We start from the raw sequence: 19,820 nt of genomic DNA, 5'->3' as shown, positions 1-19,820 counted from the left end.
TAATGTTTTGACTCCTGTGGAGTGATCTTGCGTTAATATCTCTGTTGTGAAATTATGTACAACATTTTTTGTTTCTCTGATTATTTTTTAGTTCTGTTGTCACAATTTGTTAGGGAGGCATATGCTTAGATATCATATCCAGAAAGGTCTGCATATGTGAATTTTTTTTTCCATTTGTCATTATGTCCGATCTGAACAAATAAATAAATAAACTCCTGTCTCTTTGCCATCCTATTTATTACTTTTCGGTCCAGCTTCCTTTTGGACTTTCATCAGCAATCTCCCTCTGGGATTATTAAAGTATTTCTGATTCTGAAACATTTCTGAGAAACTGAGTGTCTTGGGGTCTTCTTTATGTGTAAATCACAACTGAAATAAAGTTTACAGTTTACTTTTTTAAACTAAATGAACATGGTATCTTTTCAAATGCCCTATTTATGGAAATATGCCCTATTTATGGAGATGCACCTGTTCGAGTGGATGGGTATTGGTTTGCACTTTTATAGGCAATTCGTTTTCATTGAGACTCAAAACACTTTTACACAATAGTGTCAGAACTTCATTCGTCCATGCACCATGTAACAATTGTACAGGGAGAACTGTTCTTTTCCCCTCCATCACACGCCCCAAAATTATAAGGCATCGGAACCGAAGTAAAGTCTTGCTAAAGCCGCAGGTGCGCAGATTTTGAAACGACCGGCAGGATGTGGGGCACATTTTTAAACTGGCTCAAAAAAAGTTTACAACTATTTCATGTAAGTAATATTCAACAGCAATGGGTGTAATTTAACTTTTGAGAGCTGGAAGGACTCTTATATTACGGACGTGACGTTCAAGCAACGTTTTGACATGACGTCACGAGTGTGCGACAGACAGCCACCTAGCTACGCAGTTGTTTGTTTTATTGGATTTGTTGGAATTTTCCACTACGGAGTTTGTTTACAATAAAGTTGAGAAGTAAACTGTAGGCAGTATTATAAACCGGAACCGAGCTATCTACGGACATAGTTACCGAACCTTTAGGGCTAAGTGTCGCGGTTCGTCCGTTTTCTGTTTCGGACTTTGGGGAGCGGATGGAGTTAACCGTAAACTAGCTGTTAGCATATTTTCGCTCAGATTAGCTTCTGGAGCCTGGAGCAGGTTTAGCAGTTCGTGGTTGAGATGGAGTTTCTTGGAGTTGGCGGGGGGGCCGGTGCGGTGGTGGTGAGCGGAGGTAACGTTCCGGCCTTTCTTACTAAACTGTGGACCCTTGTAGAAGACCCGGAGACCGACCCTCTTATCTGCTGGAGCCCGGTACTCACTTCACCTTACATAGCTTAGCTTAGCTTAGCCTAGCCTAGCTTATTTTAGCTTAGTAAAGCTAACGGCACGCACAGATTGCCCGGTGTTGTCAACTAACAGACTTCAGATTCTTGAGACTTTATTTAAACATCAAGACAAACATAATTATCATGTATATTATTGTGTTATTTGATGCCAAGTATCTTAACTTTGCACCTTGAGACAAACGAATCAAGCAGGTTATCTAATTAGCTTTGAGAAAATAACATCTGCCTCTTTTCTGATAATACGTTGATTAGAATTACAGTTTTGTTTCAAAGTGATCGTTATTGCATGAATCTCCTGTATAAAAATAGGAGATAACCAAAGTTAGCAGTTCTATGCAGTCAGTGAAGCTAAACGGGTGATCAAATGTATTCTTCAGAAAATTTTCTTTTTTTGTGTGTTTGAGTTTCCTGTATAGATTTCATCTGATAATAATCAGTCATTTAATTTAAAAGGATTTAAAGAACATGTGCTTAGCTGAAAAATTAAGGTGGCCTTTAACATTTTAAAGGGGACGTTTTGTGGATATTTATCAAGAGCAAATGACGTCAAAAACCTGTGACAAGCTGTTGCCCAAATTCAAAGAAAATGGCTTTTACATGAAGCTACCCCTTTAAAAACAGATATCTCATGTAAATGTTTTGTCATTGTATCAAAATCCTTTGCGCTTTGTACTTTATTTACATTTTAGCTGGAGTCTAACACCACTGGTCAATGGGTGAAAGGCAGGTTACAACCTGGGCTGAGTTACGGGTCCATCACAGGACAAAGACAAGACACAGGAGAGGCAATCATGCATTGATAATAATTCTTTTAGACAATTCTTTGTTTGAGATCTTTAGTTTTCTTCCAATAAATAACCAGACTCGGCACACTAGGTATATTTAGTGTTCGCTGAGTGATTGAGGGCCCGTCCCTCAATGACACTTGTGTATTCTTGCAGGGGGGGATGGGGGCTGCTGCCTATCTTTAGCGGTCATTCAGGGAGACGTGCGTTACACCCTGGACAGGTCACAGTCTTAGAAAAACATAAATGGGATAAATTATATCAGTTTCACATTAGATTTTAGTGCAACCTTTGCACTTAAGACCTGTGCTGGGCATACACATCCTAGATTGCAATGGCCTTTCAAAGACAAAATCTGATTTGTAAGAAAGAAATCGGGGTGAAAATCTTTCTGTACACAAAAGAAATGCAGGTTTTGTCTCAAATTATGCTTTACACAAAACATTGTTTCACATTTCTGTTGCTCACAGTACAGTTACAAGTACTTAAAAATGGATAAAAACTACAAATAGAATTAGGAAAGTTAGACTGCGCAAAGATTATGAATAATCAAATGGGACTATACCATCCTGTGTACAGAAAAAAAAAGAAAAAGAAAAAAAAGAGTCTGGTTATTGTGGGAATCTTTTAAATAACTGCAGTGCTTGACTCCATAATTGTGTGTTTTAAAACACTGTCTGCACTGTGTACTCAGGCACCTGCCACTGTCTGTCGCATGTTTTAGAAAAGAGCTCAGGAAGAAGGTTCAGTTAGGTGGCATTAAGGGCAAGCCCCTATTTAAAATGCTTCTGGCAGTTCATCGTTCATCAGTTGAGTCGGCTATCCTCTTGACCTATGTGGTCATGATAGACCGGCTCTTTTTGAGGCGCTCCAACATATTCAGTGGAGGCTTGTTTAGGAATTCAGTGCAGTGAATGTAAAGCGCTACGTATAAAAGGGGCGTCAGGGACGTCCGTCTTTAAATCTCCTGAACAGTTGGTGGAACAAATGGTGCATCACACCAAGCTACACTTCATCCTCTTTCTCTCTAGTTATGCTGCTCTTTTTGTTAATTTCTTCTTTCATCGTGTCCTCTCCTCCACCTCATATCTTTCTGTGCTCACTCTTGCATGCCCCTTCTTTCCTTACTCTCGTCTCTGTGCCCTTGGTCTGATCCATCATTTGGCTTTCTTTCCTCCCCTTCCTATCTTTCTGGTGTTGTGCCTCCATTCCTTCATTGTGTTCCTCCCTCTTCTTTCTCTCCTTTCCTTGTGTCCTTCCGCTGCTACTTCTATCCTTTTTTCCCTCGTGTTTTCCTTTCCTTGTCTCTTATCTTTATTTCTTCTGCCCACCCCCTTCCTTCCCTCCTTCTTTGTGTGCCTCCATCTATTATTTCTACCTTCAGCAACTTGCTTCCTTCCAGTTTTTGTGTTTTGCCTGGACCCCATGCAAAAACTTATTTCTGTACACATATTTGCCATAAATATGGTGAACCTGTGCATTTTATATTTTTAATGAAAAATTGATTGAATCTGTAAAAGTCTGACATTTGTAGCTTCCTCCTAAAAGGGATGTTTTGCCTGTCCCTATAATGTATAACATGTGCTATTGATACAATTTACAAAGGTTAGGAGTATGTATTTTACAAAATGACATAAAAATAGAAAATAAAGATAATGTAGCATAACATTTAAATTCTGTCTTATAGTAGTAAACAAAAGAACAACACTATTAAACAGTATGTCTGGGTGTGCAAATGACAACATTATGTAAACTTACAGGATGTGGTGCATTAGAAAGCTGAAAATCCATAATTTATAGTTGCTTGAATTCTACTTGTTTTAAACTGAATGTACACAGATATAAAGTGAATAAGCGTAGCTGTTACCTGAAGGAGAGCTGTTGTGCAGCAAGATGGTTGACTGGTGCGAGTGGAGAACAAGTTTGATTTTGACTAGGATTGCATTTAATTACATGGGAGGTTGTGCTTTTTATGCACATGTTTTACAGATCAGCAGCGGTTAAAGGGCACCGGACTCATTCTTTCTCTTTCAGGTCCAAATTTTTCTAATTGTGGTTTTCTAATTGCTTTGAGAACAATTTTTTTTTCCCTTGTTAAGATCTGCATTTTTTTTTTTGATTTTTTTTTTTTTGAAGAGAACAGCAGCTGAGAGGAAAGGCTGGATGTGGGATGCTTGAGCTGTGATAGATTTATACAGTTAGGCCGGTTTTCTTTCCGGTTGGCCCTGTGCACACGTCGACGTTTTGGTCAGAATGGAGATGTTTTGTTTTTCACAACATATCATATGGATATTGGACTTCCAATATCTCCTACACCTACCCTGTTGTTGTGTACTTAAGAAAAACACAACATGCCTGTATGAGGAAGTCCTTGTAATGTGACTTAGTGATGGTGCCTTTTTAGGCAGGGAATGTTTGGCTCCATCTGAATACCTCTTTTGGGTAAGGACTCTTTAGCCAAAGCAGAAGTGCATCAGCGGTCGCTATGATCAGTGCTGTCACAAAGATGCGTTAACAGAAATGGAACAAATATCCCCCTTTCAATGGTTAGTTGTCATGTGCACAGGGCTTTAGGGGTGCAGAATAGAAATGGGTCAGAACACAGGAAGTGGTAAAGGAAGGATTCTACCTGGGGAGAAATCAGATCTACCATCAGAGCAGTCCAGTGGGCTTCAGGTCCCGACCGCCCGTCTCAGCACCTATTTGTAAACCGATCTCGTTTAGCTGCAGCTCCTCTTTTCTTCCATCACAGATGGTTAAGTTTGGCCACAATTATCATGCACCAGACTTTTGAAACGTAATCGGTTTGTCCAAGCAGTTTGGTGTCAGAAATGCATGTTTATATTTTGTTTTAAGCGTTTACTAAAGAATACTTCCACTTTTGGTCATTCTTCTGTTTGCTTACAATGTTGTGTGCAGTTTACAGTTGATTAAGTTACTAAATGCTTTGCTGGAAATGACAAATAACTCAAAGTAGTGTTTTGTGCTCAGATTGTAGAGGAATGTTTTATAATTAGAAATTGCTGCTAACTATTACTGCTGTTGTTCCTAATAATTCAATTTGTGTGTTTTTCCTTTTTTGCCCCAGAGTGGAACCAGCTTCCATGTGTTCGATCAGGGTCGGTTCTCTAAGGAGGTTCTGCCGAAGTTCTTTAAACACAACAACATGGCGAGCTTCATTCGGCAGCTCAACATGTGTAAGTATCAGTATCAGTTTTTAATCACCTCAGAGAAAGAATCCTGCTCAGCGGGCGCTTTTCATCACAGCAAGGAAGATTTCAGATACTCTGAAGAAATGCTGTAGGTTGACTGCAGGAACTCTGTTGCTCCTCAGATGGTTTTCGTAAGGTGGTGCACATCGAGCAGGGCGGCTTGGTCAAACCAGAGAAAGACGACACAGAGTTCCAGCATCCATTCTTCGTCAGAGGGCAAGAGCACCTGCTGGAGAACATCAAACGAAAAGTCACCAATGTAAGTTGGTATACCCATTACCAGGTCTTTTAATTAATTAAAAACTATCCTAGATATTTCAGATAAACAATAATGGATTGTATTCTTTATCAAGTCAGTGTTTGACTTGACTAAGAGAAACAACTGTTTCTCTCCGTCTTTCTGGGAATGGTTATGAATATGTTTCCAGAAATATCATACTCCATCATCCTTCGTTGAAAAAGGTTATTCTCAAGAGGAAAACATTCATGAACCATGTTGATCTTGGATATCCCATTAAGTTCCCCAGTGTTGTCACAGATTCATGCTCAGAAAGGCCATAAAGAACCAGTTAGCTAGATTTTAGTCGTGATTCTTAATGGTGAAATTCCTGACGGTGTAATCGGAAAAACAAGTGACATGTTTGGAAGGCTTGCCAGAGACAAAAACACTTCTCTGTCAAAAAGATTGGCAGCATAAATTAAAATAAAGTTTTCAGGCTCTTTGAATTCACTGTAACATTTCAGGGCCTTTAGCAAACTTCCTACAATGGCATTACTAAAATACACCTACATGTAGAGTACAACGAAGAACACATTTGTCTTTGATTGTCAGTAATAAAGAAAAACTGCTTAAAACCTCCTAATCCAGTTTGCATTCAGGTTTAGGGTTTTTAATACCTTTAATCTTTCCACTAAAAATACCTCTTGGCTGTAATACATTATCATTTACTTAAACATGCATGTTATGTTGCCCAATAACTGGTTATAATTTTGTAAATTTAGGGTTCCTGCAGTGAAAACATATCTTTATTTTTGCTTGCTCTTTAGTCTCTGCCTCCTGCGTACAGGTGCTGGTCATATAATTAGAATATCATGAAAAAGCTGATTTTTTTTTTTTTTTTTTTTTTTCAGTAATCCATTCAAATAGTGAAACTTGTATATTAATTAATTACACATAAACTGATGTATATCTAGTGTTTATTCCTTTTAATATTGATGATTATAACTGACAACTAATGAAAACCCCAAATTCACTCTCTGAAAATTAGAATATTGTGAAAAGGTCCAATATCGAACACTCTAATCAGCTAATTAACTCAAAACCTCTGAAAATGACTTTAAATTGTCTCAGTCTAGTTCTGCAGGCGACACAATCATGGTGAAGACTGCTGACTTGACAGTTGTCCAAAAGACGACCGTTGACACCCGAGTTCTGTGTCCAAGCACATTAATGGAGAGAAGGGAAGGAAAAGATGTGGTAGAAAAACTCTGAAACACTTCCCAGGTCCCATCAGACTGAAATTCAATGGGCTCACACATAAACTAAATTCTGCAGCTGCACAAGGGGAGTGAATACTTTTTTTAGGTCATACAAAGTAATAAAGAGAAGCTTCTTCCAACATTTAATTTAATGCACGGCATCCACACAATGGTTGGCAATATTGACGAGACCTGTTTGTCGGTCAGTTGTGTCTTCATGGTAATCGGCCGTCCCGTGTCATCAGGTGTCATCGGTCCGTCAAGAAGAAATGAAGATGTCCACGCATGAAGTCAACAAAATCCTGAGCGACGTCCAGCTGATGAAAGGAAAACAGGAAACTATCGACTCCAGGATCATCGCCATGAAACAGTAAGAATCAGAAGCAACGCTCGCACCCGTTATACTCAAAACCTAGAAAACCCTCAGGTCCCACACCAACAGCTTCTTTTTGGGTGAGTTTTGAGATGTGAACTGGCACTATAGGAATTGTTTTAGGCAGAAATAAGCTTTTATAAATTTTTCAGCTCAATCCTACTTATGTGTTAACTGCCATTAACATTTGACCTGTTTAAAAATTAACTGTACAAGGCTTATAAGTCTAATCCTCTCACTGTCTTCTTCACAGTTTTTGTTCTTGTCTCCACGACTCTTCCTCAATCAGCTCGATCTTTCTTTCTGTTTCAGTGAGAATGAGGCTTTATGGAGGGAGGTGGCCAGTCTGAGACAGAAACATGCTCAGCAACAGAAAGTTGTCAACAAGGTATTAAAATGGCTGCATTGATGTGATTGGTTGAAGTAGAAAGCTCATGCAGCTTTTTAATCCGTTAACCAGACACCTTGCGGTTGATCGTGAGGATCCGTGATCAGAGTAGTTTTTAGTAGTTTGAGAGGAAAATTAACTTAATTTGGAAAGATTGGGTAGCCACAGGACAACATTCAGATCATATAGAGATGAGTGTGTTGCTACTATCTAGACTATATAAAGGTCAAACAGCAACTTCAAGCTACCTGTTCTACCTGCGTAACTCTATACTCTGCAAAGAACCGATATCATTCTGCACAGTAAGCGAAATAAGAACTAATACTAAATTAGCTGGGTGTGTGTTTTTTTTTTTAAACTTTTTGCTTACATAAATAAATGAAAACCAGATTAACAATAAGTGGATAGTATAGATGTTATTGTAGCTCATAATTTGATCTGAATGTTATATTTCAGCAGCAGTAGAAAGAAAATGTTGCTTTTCGGCTTTAATTAAAGGCAAGTAAATCATGGTTTTAACTTTTGTGTTAATTCTGTGAAACACAGATGTAATCAATAAGCAATCAGTCTCTGAGAATTGGTGAAAATAAATCCCCTGTCACCTCTAAAAAAAATTGTAAAGTTAGACGCAAATACTAGCAGTCTACAGGTAGCAAAAATATATTTATTTGAAAATGAAAACAATCTGGTTAATATTAATGCCCCGTTTTTAAGAGAGGAATACGATATATTTTTGTGAAACATTTGTTATCAAATTTGTACTGATCAGAAAATCTTCCCACGCTTAAAGAACACTTACTTAAAAAAAAAAAAAAGTATATAAACAAGAAGCATGCTGGGAACTTCTTCTGCACCCTTAGCAACAAAATTAGCCTTTTGAAACATTTAAAGGGGGAAACAAAAGAGCTGCTGTCCGTTATCCTAATTCATCTCATTTCTGTCTAATTAATTTGACCAGGTTAGAGCGCATGGTAAACACAATGTTTCGCGCATATGGTTTGATAAAGTTGTTGACTGAACTAATAAAAACTCTCTATTTTTTTTTTTTTTCCAGCTGATTCATTTTCTGGTGTCCCTTGTCCAGACCAACAGAATCATTGGAGTCAAGAGGAAAATGCAAGTTTACTCCACTAAACCCGAATGGAAATGCTTCCAGATTTCTGTATAAATACAACAAACTGTAAAATCTAGATTCAGCAAACATCCTAAAATAATTTCTAAGAATAATTGAACTTGTTATCACAGATATGTGTAACACGACTGGCTGACAGATTGTAACATCATTCATTTTCCAAATGGTCAGTGAAGTGTTTGGAAGAATATGATCATAAATACTTTATAACGTGGCCTCTTTCATTTCTCCGCTGGTAGTCCTCTGATGCTCAACGACTCTAGCTCCGCCCACTCCATGCCGAAGTACAGCCGGCCCTTGACGCTGGAGCACATTCAGGTAACGCGTCTCATTTTTAAATGGCCCGGTGGTGGAATGCAGTTAAAAAGAATTAGCTACTTAATTAGAAACCTAGTGGTAGTTATTTACCGTATTTTTCAGACTATAAGTCACATTATTTTTCATAGTTTGGCCGATCCTGCGATTTTTTTTTCCGATGCAACTTATATATCAAATTTAAAAGGTAATTCATCCTAACCAGCATGAACCGAGGAGTAAACAATACCATCTAAAGCCACAACAGGGCTTGCTAGGCTTGTGAAAACGATCCTGCTCCTGTAACACCTTAAATAGGGCGATCATGATGGAGTAAATACGTTTAGCACAACGAGGCGTATTTACCCGGTCCTGCCGCTGTCCTGGCATAGCAGAGCTGAGCCGAACCCGCCTTGCCTGCCCCGCCGGCTTTGCAGATCATGGAAAACAAACCAGCCACCTGACAGAGACAACCGCTCTAGGACCCAGACCAAGACAGAACCCTGTTATTGGGCTGTCCGTGAAGCTAATAAAAGCTTGCACTAGCTTACAAGCATGTGAGCTTTATGTTTCATGTTGTACTGTTAGCTTAGCATGTAGCATCATTACGCTCACGGTCTTATTTAGCCGTTATTTTTGACAACTGTGCTGGATAAAGCCTGCTGGTTGCAGTTACTAATTTACCCCATTCATCCTCCCAAGTATGTTCCATGTTATTCAGCTGGTTGTGGAGTCATTTAATATATTGGTTTACCAGATTAAATGCCAGTTTTTACTCTTGGATTGTGTGAAACAAATGCAATTATTCTCATTTATATCAAATAGCAATGTTAGCACAGTAACATTAAGTTTGTCAAGTTATCATATAAAATTTGGTTGAGAGCTGAGAGCAAGTGATAAACTTGTTACCAGGATCGCTAAGGTTATCGTGCAGCACCAGGATTTGCATTATGGTGATACTGTAGGTATCAGGTAAAGAGTTTTTCTCCTGTAGTTAAGTGAAATTCAAACGTTAAACTCCCAGCTCTAAGTTATATTCATGGTAAAGTTTAAAGCAGTCCCTTTTAACACACATCCAGCTTGGCTTTTACTCTTTCTCAAGGGAAATGGTTTGGCTAAAGAAGATGGTGAATCTAATTTATTGTTTTGTGGCAACAACATTTGCAGCAGCATCTACCTAAAAGCAACCTCTGTACGTCTCAGTGTGACGTCCGTGTTTTGAAAATGCTCCCAGGTGTGAAGGGGAACGTCTCCACTCAGTCAGATCTTGCTTTTGATCTATTGAGTAGATTTAAAAAATATTCAAATGATTTCACATTCAGGGTTCCTTGTGTCAGGTGTGGCTCCAAGGCTGAAGGCAGCAGGAGGTAAAGCGAGACAGGCCAGACTGAGATGTTTTGGACATGTACAGAGGACAGATATGTAATACGGATGCTGAGGCTAGAACAACCTGGCAGGAGTTCTAGAAGAAGACCAAAGAAGAGATTAATGGATGGAGTTAGAGAGGACATGAAGGTAGTTGTGATGCTAAAGAAGTGTAAGCACTGTGTAGGAAACTCAGCTAGGATACAGGGAGTAATGGTCTCTTTTCGGGTACTAATAAATACGTCCATACGTGCAGGTGCACAATAGACGATTACCTTTAATTGAGTTGCCACGTTACAGTTGCCTCCAGGTTACAGGAGGAATGAGGCTTTGCTTTAATGAGCTGGAAGGCTACATAACTTGTCTGAGGCAGCGTTCCTGTGTAACTGGTTGGTGGTTTAAGACATTGACTGTTTAGGTTATTGGTAGACCCTGACTAACCCTTGCTATGTCCATGTGCCTGTCCTTTCAGAACGCAGCTGCCAATCTCCTGTCAGCGGACTCATCGTTGAACTCTGGGCCGATCATCTCGGACATCACAGAGGAAGCGCCGTCCTCCCCCGAAGAAGCAGTCACTGACTGGAACGACCTTGAGTGAGCACTGATGAGATCAGATCCTCTTTATTAATTTTTTTGTTTTATTCTTAAAGTCTGGCCGTGCAGATGTGTGTAAGGCATCCTTGTGTATCTGCAGAGAGAACAACGTAGTTTTTATCAAAGAGGAGCCAGCCAGTCCTGAGGTGGAGGAGTGTCCTGTTCTGGAGGTGGAGCCGGATTCACTCCCAGCAAACGAGGACACCCCTCTGTCCCCCACCACCTTCATCAACTCTATCCTTCAGGACGAGACGCCGCCGCCCCAGGTCACCTCCTCCACCACCACAGCCACCACCACCAACCCCACAGCAGGTACACAGGGTCATAAGCAGAGCCTGGCAAGCGTGTTCACACTATTACTGCTTCATTTTTTTTTTCACATTTTGAAGTTTAATGTTTCTTATTGGGATTTTATGTCAGATAGATTAGAGACAAAGTAGCAAAAAAAATTTAAAATTCGATTAAACTATGGTTTTCCAAAAGAATATTTATGGATAACAGAATATCAAACTTTTTTAACAGTCAGACCCCAAAATCAAATCCAGTGCCGCCAACTGCTGTAATAAACCACCTTTTAAGTACAAATCCAGCTGTTTGGTGGAGTTCAAAGTAATTATTAGAGAAGATCAGTGAATAAACAGCATCATTAAAATCTAGAAACACAGCAGACAGGTCAGGGATAAAGTTGCGGAGAGGTTTATTGCAGGTTCAGCTTATAGAAACTTACCAAACGGTTTGACAATTTCACAGAGCGCTGTTCAGTCTCGTATGAAACGGCTCAGCTACCTAAACTGAGCATTGATGAGGGAAGCTGTGAAGAAGTCTATTGCAACTCTGGAGGAACTGCAGAGCTCCTCAGCTCAGGTGCACAAGTATTAGAAATGTGCTGCAAACAAAGTCCTGTTTGCAGTTTGCCAATCATATGGTGCTCTGGTCAGACGAGAACAAAATTAAAGGTTTTGAACTATATAATGATTGGCATGCTTGAAAAAAAACCTAATGCTGCACTTCACCCTGAATGCATCATCATTTCTATTGTGAAACATGGTGGTGGCAGCATCATGCTGTGGTGGTGCTTTGTTTCAGCTGGGACGTAGAAGCTGGTCAGTTTGGATAGAAAGACTGACCTTCCGACCCTGGAAGAAAAGCTGTTGAGGGAGGGGGGGGTGGGGGGGGTGGTCCATAAATACACACCCAGAATTAGAATAGAGGAGCAGACCCAAGCCTGACTCCATGCTGGAATGGCCTAGTCAAAGTCCAGACTTAAACCCAAATAAGAATCTGTGACAAGATCTGAAGCTTAATTCCACGTCCGTCTTCAATCAATGTAATTGAGTTTGAGTTAATTTGCTAGGACCTGGTAACAGTGTCACTGTCTGTATGTTTAAAGCTAAGCGTCGTTTGTAGAGCGATTCTGTGTTTGTAAAACAGTCTAAAAACCATTTTTGATTTTCCTTCTAAATCCAAGTTATCACCCCTCTGAAGTTTTTTTTTTTCTCACATAAAATTCCAATAACATACATTGAAGTTTGTGGTTCTAATAATTCGTATAATTGGAAAAGGTTCTTGGAGTACTAACACTTTTCGCAGAGCGTTGTATTGGATCTTCTAAACAACTTTTGATCAGAGCTTTCTTGCTGCTTCACCCTCAGTGTTTTCTCTTTTGCAGCCACCCCTACTGCGGTGAAGAGCCCTGCCTCCTCTAGTCCAGATCAGGCAGCGCCGGCCCCCAAATCACCGGCCCCCGCTGCCAGCTCTGACCCTGCCTCGGCCCCGAGCCCCGCCACACCTCGACAGAAATGTCAGACCATCGCCCGTCTTGACAGGTCACTGTGAAACTCCACGGGACAGCAGGAAGCGCTGCTGTCCGCTTGCTTCTATTAGCCGCCACCGCTGCTGTTAGCTGCCGGTTGATAACCTTAGAACTGCCTAATAGGTTTCTCATAATAAACCCTCCAGTAGACGTAACACGGGGACAATATCTGCTAAACAACTGCCAACATTCGCTTTTTTTTCTGCCTACCGATGACTGCAGCAGAAACAGTTGTCAGATTTTATTAAACGTCGCTGCGTTAGTGGAGCGGCTGCAGTAAATGCACGGCCGCCTTTAGTGTTTATCGTTTGCATTGCAATCCCAACATATCAGCTCTTGTTACATTTATCATCAGATAATTGTCAAGTGTTTCATTAAAAATCCTTGTGCTTCTCTTAGGTACCTCCCCCCACCGCCTGCAGGTGGACTCCCACCTGATGTTTGGCGCATCCTATCGAAACTTCCTGAGAAGTGAATCTTTAAATAACTGTCTTAGACTGTATGTAAAAGATGGAGCCTAGCCTTCCCCCTCCCACCCCCCTGCTGGCCTGCAGAGTCGTCTCTGTGGTTATGAAAATAACTGGATCTCACACGGTTTTTATCAGAGTTAAGAAATCAGCGTCTTCTGGCCTCGCCGAGGATCCACAGGGTCTCCTTGAGATCTGCCTGTCGCTAAACAAAAAGGCTAACAGCCAACTTCTTTTTCGGAAAACCTCGGCCTACAATTGTCCTACTTCACTGTGGCTACAGCTTTCTTTTATATAAAGTCTATGATGATTACTGAACCTTTCGGATAAAAGTCTGTGTACATATCTGGTGTCATTCTGCATTTTCTCTTTTTGTCTTTTATGAGAAAAGAAAACCTGCAGTGTGTATTTTTAGAGAGCGGTTTTGGTATTTGAGACTCATAGCATCAATCTGCTGCTTAATATCCAGAAAAACGTGCTGATTTTATAAGTTTGAACAATGTTTACAGTGCAAAAACGGATCTAAAAATAAGTAAAATGTTCTTAAAGTTAGTGTATTTGTCCTCGATTTGAGCAGGTAAATAAGTTGATTTGCCAATGGAATAAGATTGTTGCGCTTAAAATAGGAACAAATCATCTCCATCATCTTATTTCAAGTGCAGGATGTCTAATTATCTTATTTCAGGGGTCAAAATACTCATTCCATTGGCAGTTAATCTTATTTACCTGCTCAAATCAAGGACAAATACACTAACTTTAAGAACATTTTACTTATTTTTAGATCCGTTTTTGCAGTGTAACTGAAAGTGCAATTACTTTTTAGAAATTAGATCCTCTGCAGTTCAGTCAGGTTAATGTGTTCCTTTTTTTTGTTCAGAGATGATGGTAGTAGACCTGCGTTGACTTTGTATAATGCTTTAAAACGTCACTATTTCATTAGACACCTCTGAGATGAGCAGACAGAGCTGAAACTGGCGAGCTAAGTTAGGCGGGACTGAGAAACACACTGTTTTCTCCATGTGGACAAAAGAAAAATGTAGACTGACATCAGACCCAACGTGTCAACTCATGTCTGGCTCTCCTCTGGTTGTGTCCCAGGTATGAACTCTCTGATCACGTCGACACCATTGACACCGGTTTAGAAAACCTGCAGAGCATTCTGAACGCTCAGACCTTCACCTTCGACCCGTCTCCCCTGATGGAGGTGGGTTTGGCCGTATTACGTTTAGTTTCACACGTGAGCCTTCGTTATCAGAACACGGCTGTATTCATTGAAACCTTTTGTGTGTGTTTTTAGTTTTTCGGTTCATCCGTTCCGTCTGCAGACTTTGACATCGAAAGTTTGGATAATGTAAGTAACTAAGCACTTATTTTATGTTTGCACTTTCTTTGGTTATTATCCTAATGTTGGCCGTCAGCCTAAAGCAGTGGTATGAAACCTGAGGCTTCAAGGTTGTAGTTATTTTTTCTATTTTCATCAGGGATGCACCAATAAGAAAATTTGGCCCACATTTCTGTTTTTGCTGATATTGTATAATATTCCCTAACCTTTTAACACCGTTAAAGAATGACCACACCGCTGACATTGCTTCTCTGCTTCAGTGAAATACACCAAAAAATGAGACGGAGACACTTTTCTGTAATACGTTGAGCCTTTTTATCTTGAAAAAATTAGATTTTAATCCCGATAGGACTATTGACCTCCCCTGTATTCCTAAAAATAGCAACCTGTATGAAAGGCTGAAATTTGTCCTTCCCCTTAAATGCCTTCTTGCATCTTTTTGTGCTTCCATTGACTTTATTTTTAAAGACCTGAATGATTCAGGAAACAACTCAGTAAAAACCTCCTGTGCCTCCTTAATGTGACCAAAGCTTTTCCATCATTACTGTTTGCAGGGCCAATGTGTTTGATTAATCAATTATTCTTAACAATTATGCTAATTATTTGTCTACTTTGCATCACACAAAAATAACATTTACATAAAGTTTTACACTTTACAGAATAAATATGTAAATATAGGTTCCACTTCCACCGTGACGTATAAAATAATGTCTTTGTTACTTACTTAACAACAAAAAAAACACCCTGCGTATTCAGAACGTCAAATATGATTAAACTGCGCTTTAAATGAACAAAGAGATTATCAGCCCTTACCCCCAACCAACACTGGGCTTCAAAAGCTTTGAAAAACTTTTATAACTCAGCTTATTAGCGAGTTATAAATCCATCGTCTTTGTTTTAATATAGAGACCAGCCGACGACTTTAAGGTGCAGAGACACACAGATGTACTGAGGGGAGGAATTCAGTCCAAACGCTGCAATTTGTCGTGAAATTTCATAACTTTTGTTCAGAATTTTTAAAGTCTGCATCATTGATCACTTCAATGAATCGCTGCAGCTGTTGATTGAAAACAACGTTATGGGGAGACTGACGAAGCAGATTTGATGCATAGTGCTGTCTTAGTCACCCCTCACCGGCAGCATAATTCCTCAAAGGTCTTAGATATGCAGGACATATCCGTCTCAACTAGTGTTTTATGGACTTAAGAGGCACATCTGAGGTTGCTTGTCTTTATGGTGCTGGTTTATGATGAAAATGGGTTCTTGAAAGAGAATGCGGACTGGAACGATTATGACATCCTCTGACTTAAGAATCGGGCGAGGTTTCGTGGACGCGTCTCTAATTAAACAGGATTGTTTTGATGTCGCACCTGATTGGTTGACGTACCTGCTTCCTTTCAGCTGCTGTCTGATGAAGTCCCTAAAGAAAGCGAAGACAGAACAGGTAAGCGCAGTTTCTTGCCATTCGGACCGAGCGTCGGGCCCGGCTTTGCTTTTGTCGCGGTGACCATCTCTTCTTTGATCGGTGCAGGGAAGCAGCTGGTGCAGTACACTGCCACGCCTCTCCATTTGAGTGAACCAGTGACTCTGGGCGAGGGCGACGCTGACCTCCCGTCCCTCCTGGAGTATGAAACGGAGCCTTTGTTCAACTCCGACGCGGCCACGGACGACCCGCCCGACGTCCTGCTGAGCACGACCCAACTGGACTCCAACCTCTAATATCCTCAAGAATGTAATGACTCCTCAGTAACAACAGGACACTGAGCACCAGCTCAGCAGCAGCAATAGACAATGACAAAATCGATGGGTTGTAGATCAATCATTAGGTCAAACGTCATGTTTTTATCAAGCAGATGTTATTAATCGATATTAATCCATTTCTATACTTTAGGATTATTTTAGGTTTTATTTTGTGTTTGCCACCTGAATCCAAACCTTTCTTTGTTGCTTGTAAAGAAGAAAAAAAAAAAAAACTAAGAAAAACAGAATCTGAAAAATCCTAAATAACCGAGGTCACATGTACCTGCTGGTGTATTCAGGGACTGATCTGGGGGTAGACGCAGTACGTATGATGTCACAGGACAGGTGAGTCAGGCTCATGTGACCCCGGCGCTCTCTGCTCTGCATGTTTGAGTCACAATTTGACGGCTGTATTTGTTTTCACGTGTATGATTCAAATATAAAGAAGAGGATCAGAATATTTTCGAAAACGTTTATTACAGTGTTTATCCTCCTCCTGTTGCCTCGTCCTCGGCGGAAGCAGCAGCATTGGGACGCTTTTGACCCAGAACTGAACGGACTTTTCTTTGGACGGAGGTCTGTCCTCATGAGCCATGCTGAGTCATTTCCTGCGTTTCACCTGGACCGCTGGTTAGGCATGGGCCGGTATGTAGAAATACCACGGTGTCACTGTATGTACGGCAACATTCAAAACGAACATCCATGACGCGATCTGCCGTGTTTTCACGTTGAACAAGAGAGCAGCGAATATTCCTACCGCTACAAAAGTTGTTCACTGGAGTTATTACAGAGTTATCTGTTCAACTTTTTAATATTTTTATATAGCGAGACCTGAGCAGAAGTATAGAATAAACACTCGCTAACTTTAGAAATTGAATTTGCAACGTTCAACATTAAATATTGTTTCTCTTGTCAGTGGTTTTGCAGCTGGAGGGTGAAAGATGGAAATGGTGCAGCAGTTTAATGGCTGCTAGCTGACTGGGAGAGTGCAGTAACAAGTGGGGGAGGGGTAGCGTTGCATTACTCCATGTGGCCGTAGAAAAAATCTTGTTCTTCTTGGTACTTTCTGTGTCGTCTCATGTAAAGAATTTAAAATCGAAAGGAACAATATGACAGAAGATGTCCATGTTTATACCGTTAGCCGACCCATGCCTACTCCTGACAGCCGGCTGCACTCCACTCTGACAGCGCAGGAGCTTTAAAGAAACTTTGAGTACCTCTAATACAAAGATGAGGTGAAAAGCTCTGGAAATGTGTATTATTAGGTTTCAATGTGGTATACTGGAGAGTTGACTTAACGGCTCACTCAAAGAAGACAAGCTTTGTAAAATTTGATTTTATTAGGAGGTTTTTCTGGCTGATAAAGTTGTCTAAAATGCATTAGTCTGTCAGCAGCGCAGCATTTCTCCCTCTTTTGGATCTATTTTCAGAAGTGACTTTATATGCATCAACGCCGCTCTACTATTGGGGCTTTTCTGTGTAAAGGTACCTTTGTTGGCTCCAGTTTCAGATCAGATTTAGAGTGTGGCTACAACCGGGACAGATTTAAGGCAAAAATCACTTCCGGACATCAGGTGTCGCGTTTCAGTTTTAATGAAACATATTCAAGACTGTTGTTATTTACCGTCTGAGGTGGAAATTAACTTTTTATTCCTAAAGACTCAGTTTGTTTTATTTGGAAAAACTTTCAGCGTCAGCTGCTCACGGGTGGTTAGCGATTAAAAGTGACGTGTAGCTCCTGCTGATAGATATTTAATTCAAAATGTAAAAAATGTATAAGGGAAACTTGTTATTGTGCAGGTGTAACCTCGGTAACAGCAAAGAGGCATGTTTGATAACATTTTCGGAAACAAGGGCTGCTCGACATAAAAAAACAAAACAAAAAAAAACAGGATTGCAAAATTATTGAAGAATATTGTGAAGCTGTTATCGATTGTGATTGAGCCCCGTTTTCTGTCAATCGTTTAACTTTTCGTATGTCGCTCCACTACGCTTCCAGGAGGGTTTGGCATCACAGATCTTTATATCAGGTGTGGAAATGCTTCACAAGTGGAGGCCCATCCATCGGGCAAAATACAGGCTGATCTTCACAGGCCATTTATTTTAGTAATTCAATTTCAAAAAGTGAAGTCATATATATTCATTACACACACAGAGGGGTACATTTGCAGTGCTTTATTTCTGGTTAGTTTGATGTTTAAGGCTTACAGCTAATGAAAAAAAAAACTAAATTCAGTGTCAGAAAATCTGAATATTGCAGTAAAAAGGATTTTTAACACCGAAGTACAGAAAAGTATGCCCATGCACTGTATAATATCTGCACTCTATACCTGCTTGGGCCTCTTTATGCATGAATTCCTGCATCAATGTGGCGTTGCATGGAGACGATCAGCCTGTGGGTCTGCTAAGGTGTAATGGAAGCTCAGGTTGCTTAGTGGCTATTAGCTCATCTGCATTGTCTGGTCTGGTGTCTCTCATCTTTCCTTTGACAGAACATAGATTCTCAGCCTGTTTTATCTCAGGTCTGTTAGCTGACCTATTAATGAAAGTAAAACATGCTCGTAGAAGCAGGTATTGGTAACTGGCAACGTGGCCAAATGCTAAATCCTATTGGAAAATTACATCAGCGTCGCCATAAAGCTTGTCAGCAGAGGGAAATATGAAGTGCTCTACAATGCAGTTCCAGGTCTGCGCTTCACAGCCTTCTCATGGCTGCGCTTTAGTGGTACTTTTTCTATCCGGTTTTTTTCTTTCATCAAACTGTCCATAGATATCCTTGTTTGCAGCACTCTGACCAACTTGCTTCTTTAGCAGCGAGTGCCTTATCCCCTTTGTGGAGGGTGTTAGTCACTGTCTGCTGGCCATAGCTTAATATTTCCAAATTAAAACTCTTTTTGTTGCTGTTATTCAAAGTTTTTGAGCAACTGAACTGGGATTTCATTAGCTGTGAGCCAAAACTACCCAAGTAAGACAGATAAAATGCCACTTAATGAATCTATATGAGGTTCACTTTTAAGAATTCAATTATTGATATAAAATGACCATTGGGATCCTCCTTAGTTTGACTCATTTTATATTTGCTTATATTTGAATTGCATTCCTGAATGCTATAACAAATTCTCCATTTAAATGTAGCTACAAATGTATCTAAACACAACTCTATGACCGTGAGGAGGCTCCTGATGTCCTGAATCATCAATCCTCAGATGCTCTACAGGTTTGTCGGATGCTGCACAGACAGGAAGCTCTCTGCCATGTAAAATCACACTGAATAACATATTGACTTTTGTTTGATTTTGCTTTTGATTCCAACGAACAAGCCATCTATATTTAATTTACCTGACGTTTCTCTACGTGTTGGAGGGAGGAGGGTCGAATGTTGAAGTATTCTAGTTGCAAAACCTTTGTTCAATAAATTGTTTTAAACACAACTGCGCAGGGAGTGATTATTTTAAATCCGCATTAATGTAATCGGACAAAAACAGAATAAATATATATAAAAAATATC

At 40.1% G+C, this 19,820-nt stretch overlaps 1 protein-coding gene across 3 annotated transcripts; it reads left to right on the top strand.

Annotated features, from left to right (window-relative positions):
- The first annotated feature begins 842 nt into the window (after positions 1–842).
- hsf1 (heat shock transcription factor 1) lies at positions 843–19,743 on the top strand. 3 transcript variants are annotated; one of them, XM_012870392.3, is made up of 15 exons: positions 845–1,293; positions 5,202–5,310; positions 5,448–5,584; positions 7,050–7,174; positions 7,490–7,565; positions 8,620–8,681; positions 8,937–9,015; positions 10,829–10,950; positions 11,051–11,262; positions 12,620–12,776; positions 13,163–13,234; positions 14,329–14,434; positions 14,528–14,581; positions 15,974–16,016; positions 16,104–19,743. In XM_012870392.3, the coding sequence occupies exons 1-15, from the start codon at positions 1,162–1,164 to the stop codon at positions 16,289–16,291; spliced, it is 1,674 nt and encodes a 557-aa protein (XP_012725846.2). In that variant the 5' UTR covers positions 845–1,161; the 3' UTR covers positions 16,292–19,743. The 3 variants fall into 3 exon arrangements, with proteins under 3 accessions (XP_036001272.1, XP_012725846.2, XP_012725847.2); XM_036145379.1 differs by having other exon boundaries at positions 843–1,293; positions 15,974–19,743; XM_012870393.3 differs by lacking the exon at positions 13,163–13,234.
- Positions 19,744–19,820: the final 77 nt, after the last annotated feature.

Source organism: Fundulus heteroclitus, chromosome 13 (assembly GCF_011125445.2).
Source record: "Fundulus heteroclitus isolate FHET01 chromosome 13, MU-UCD_Fhet_4.1, whole genome shotgun sequence".
Taxonomy (NCBI): Eukaryota; Metazoa; Chordata; class Actinopteri; order Cyprinodontiformes; family Fundulidae; genus Fundulus; species Fundulus heteroclitus.
This window is presented reverse-complemented; position numbering and strand designations above follow the sequence as displayed.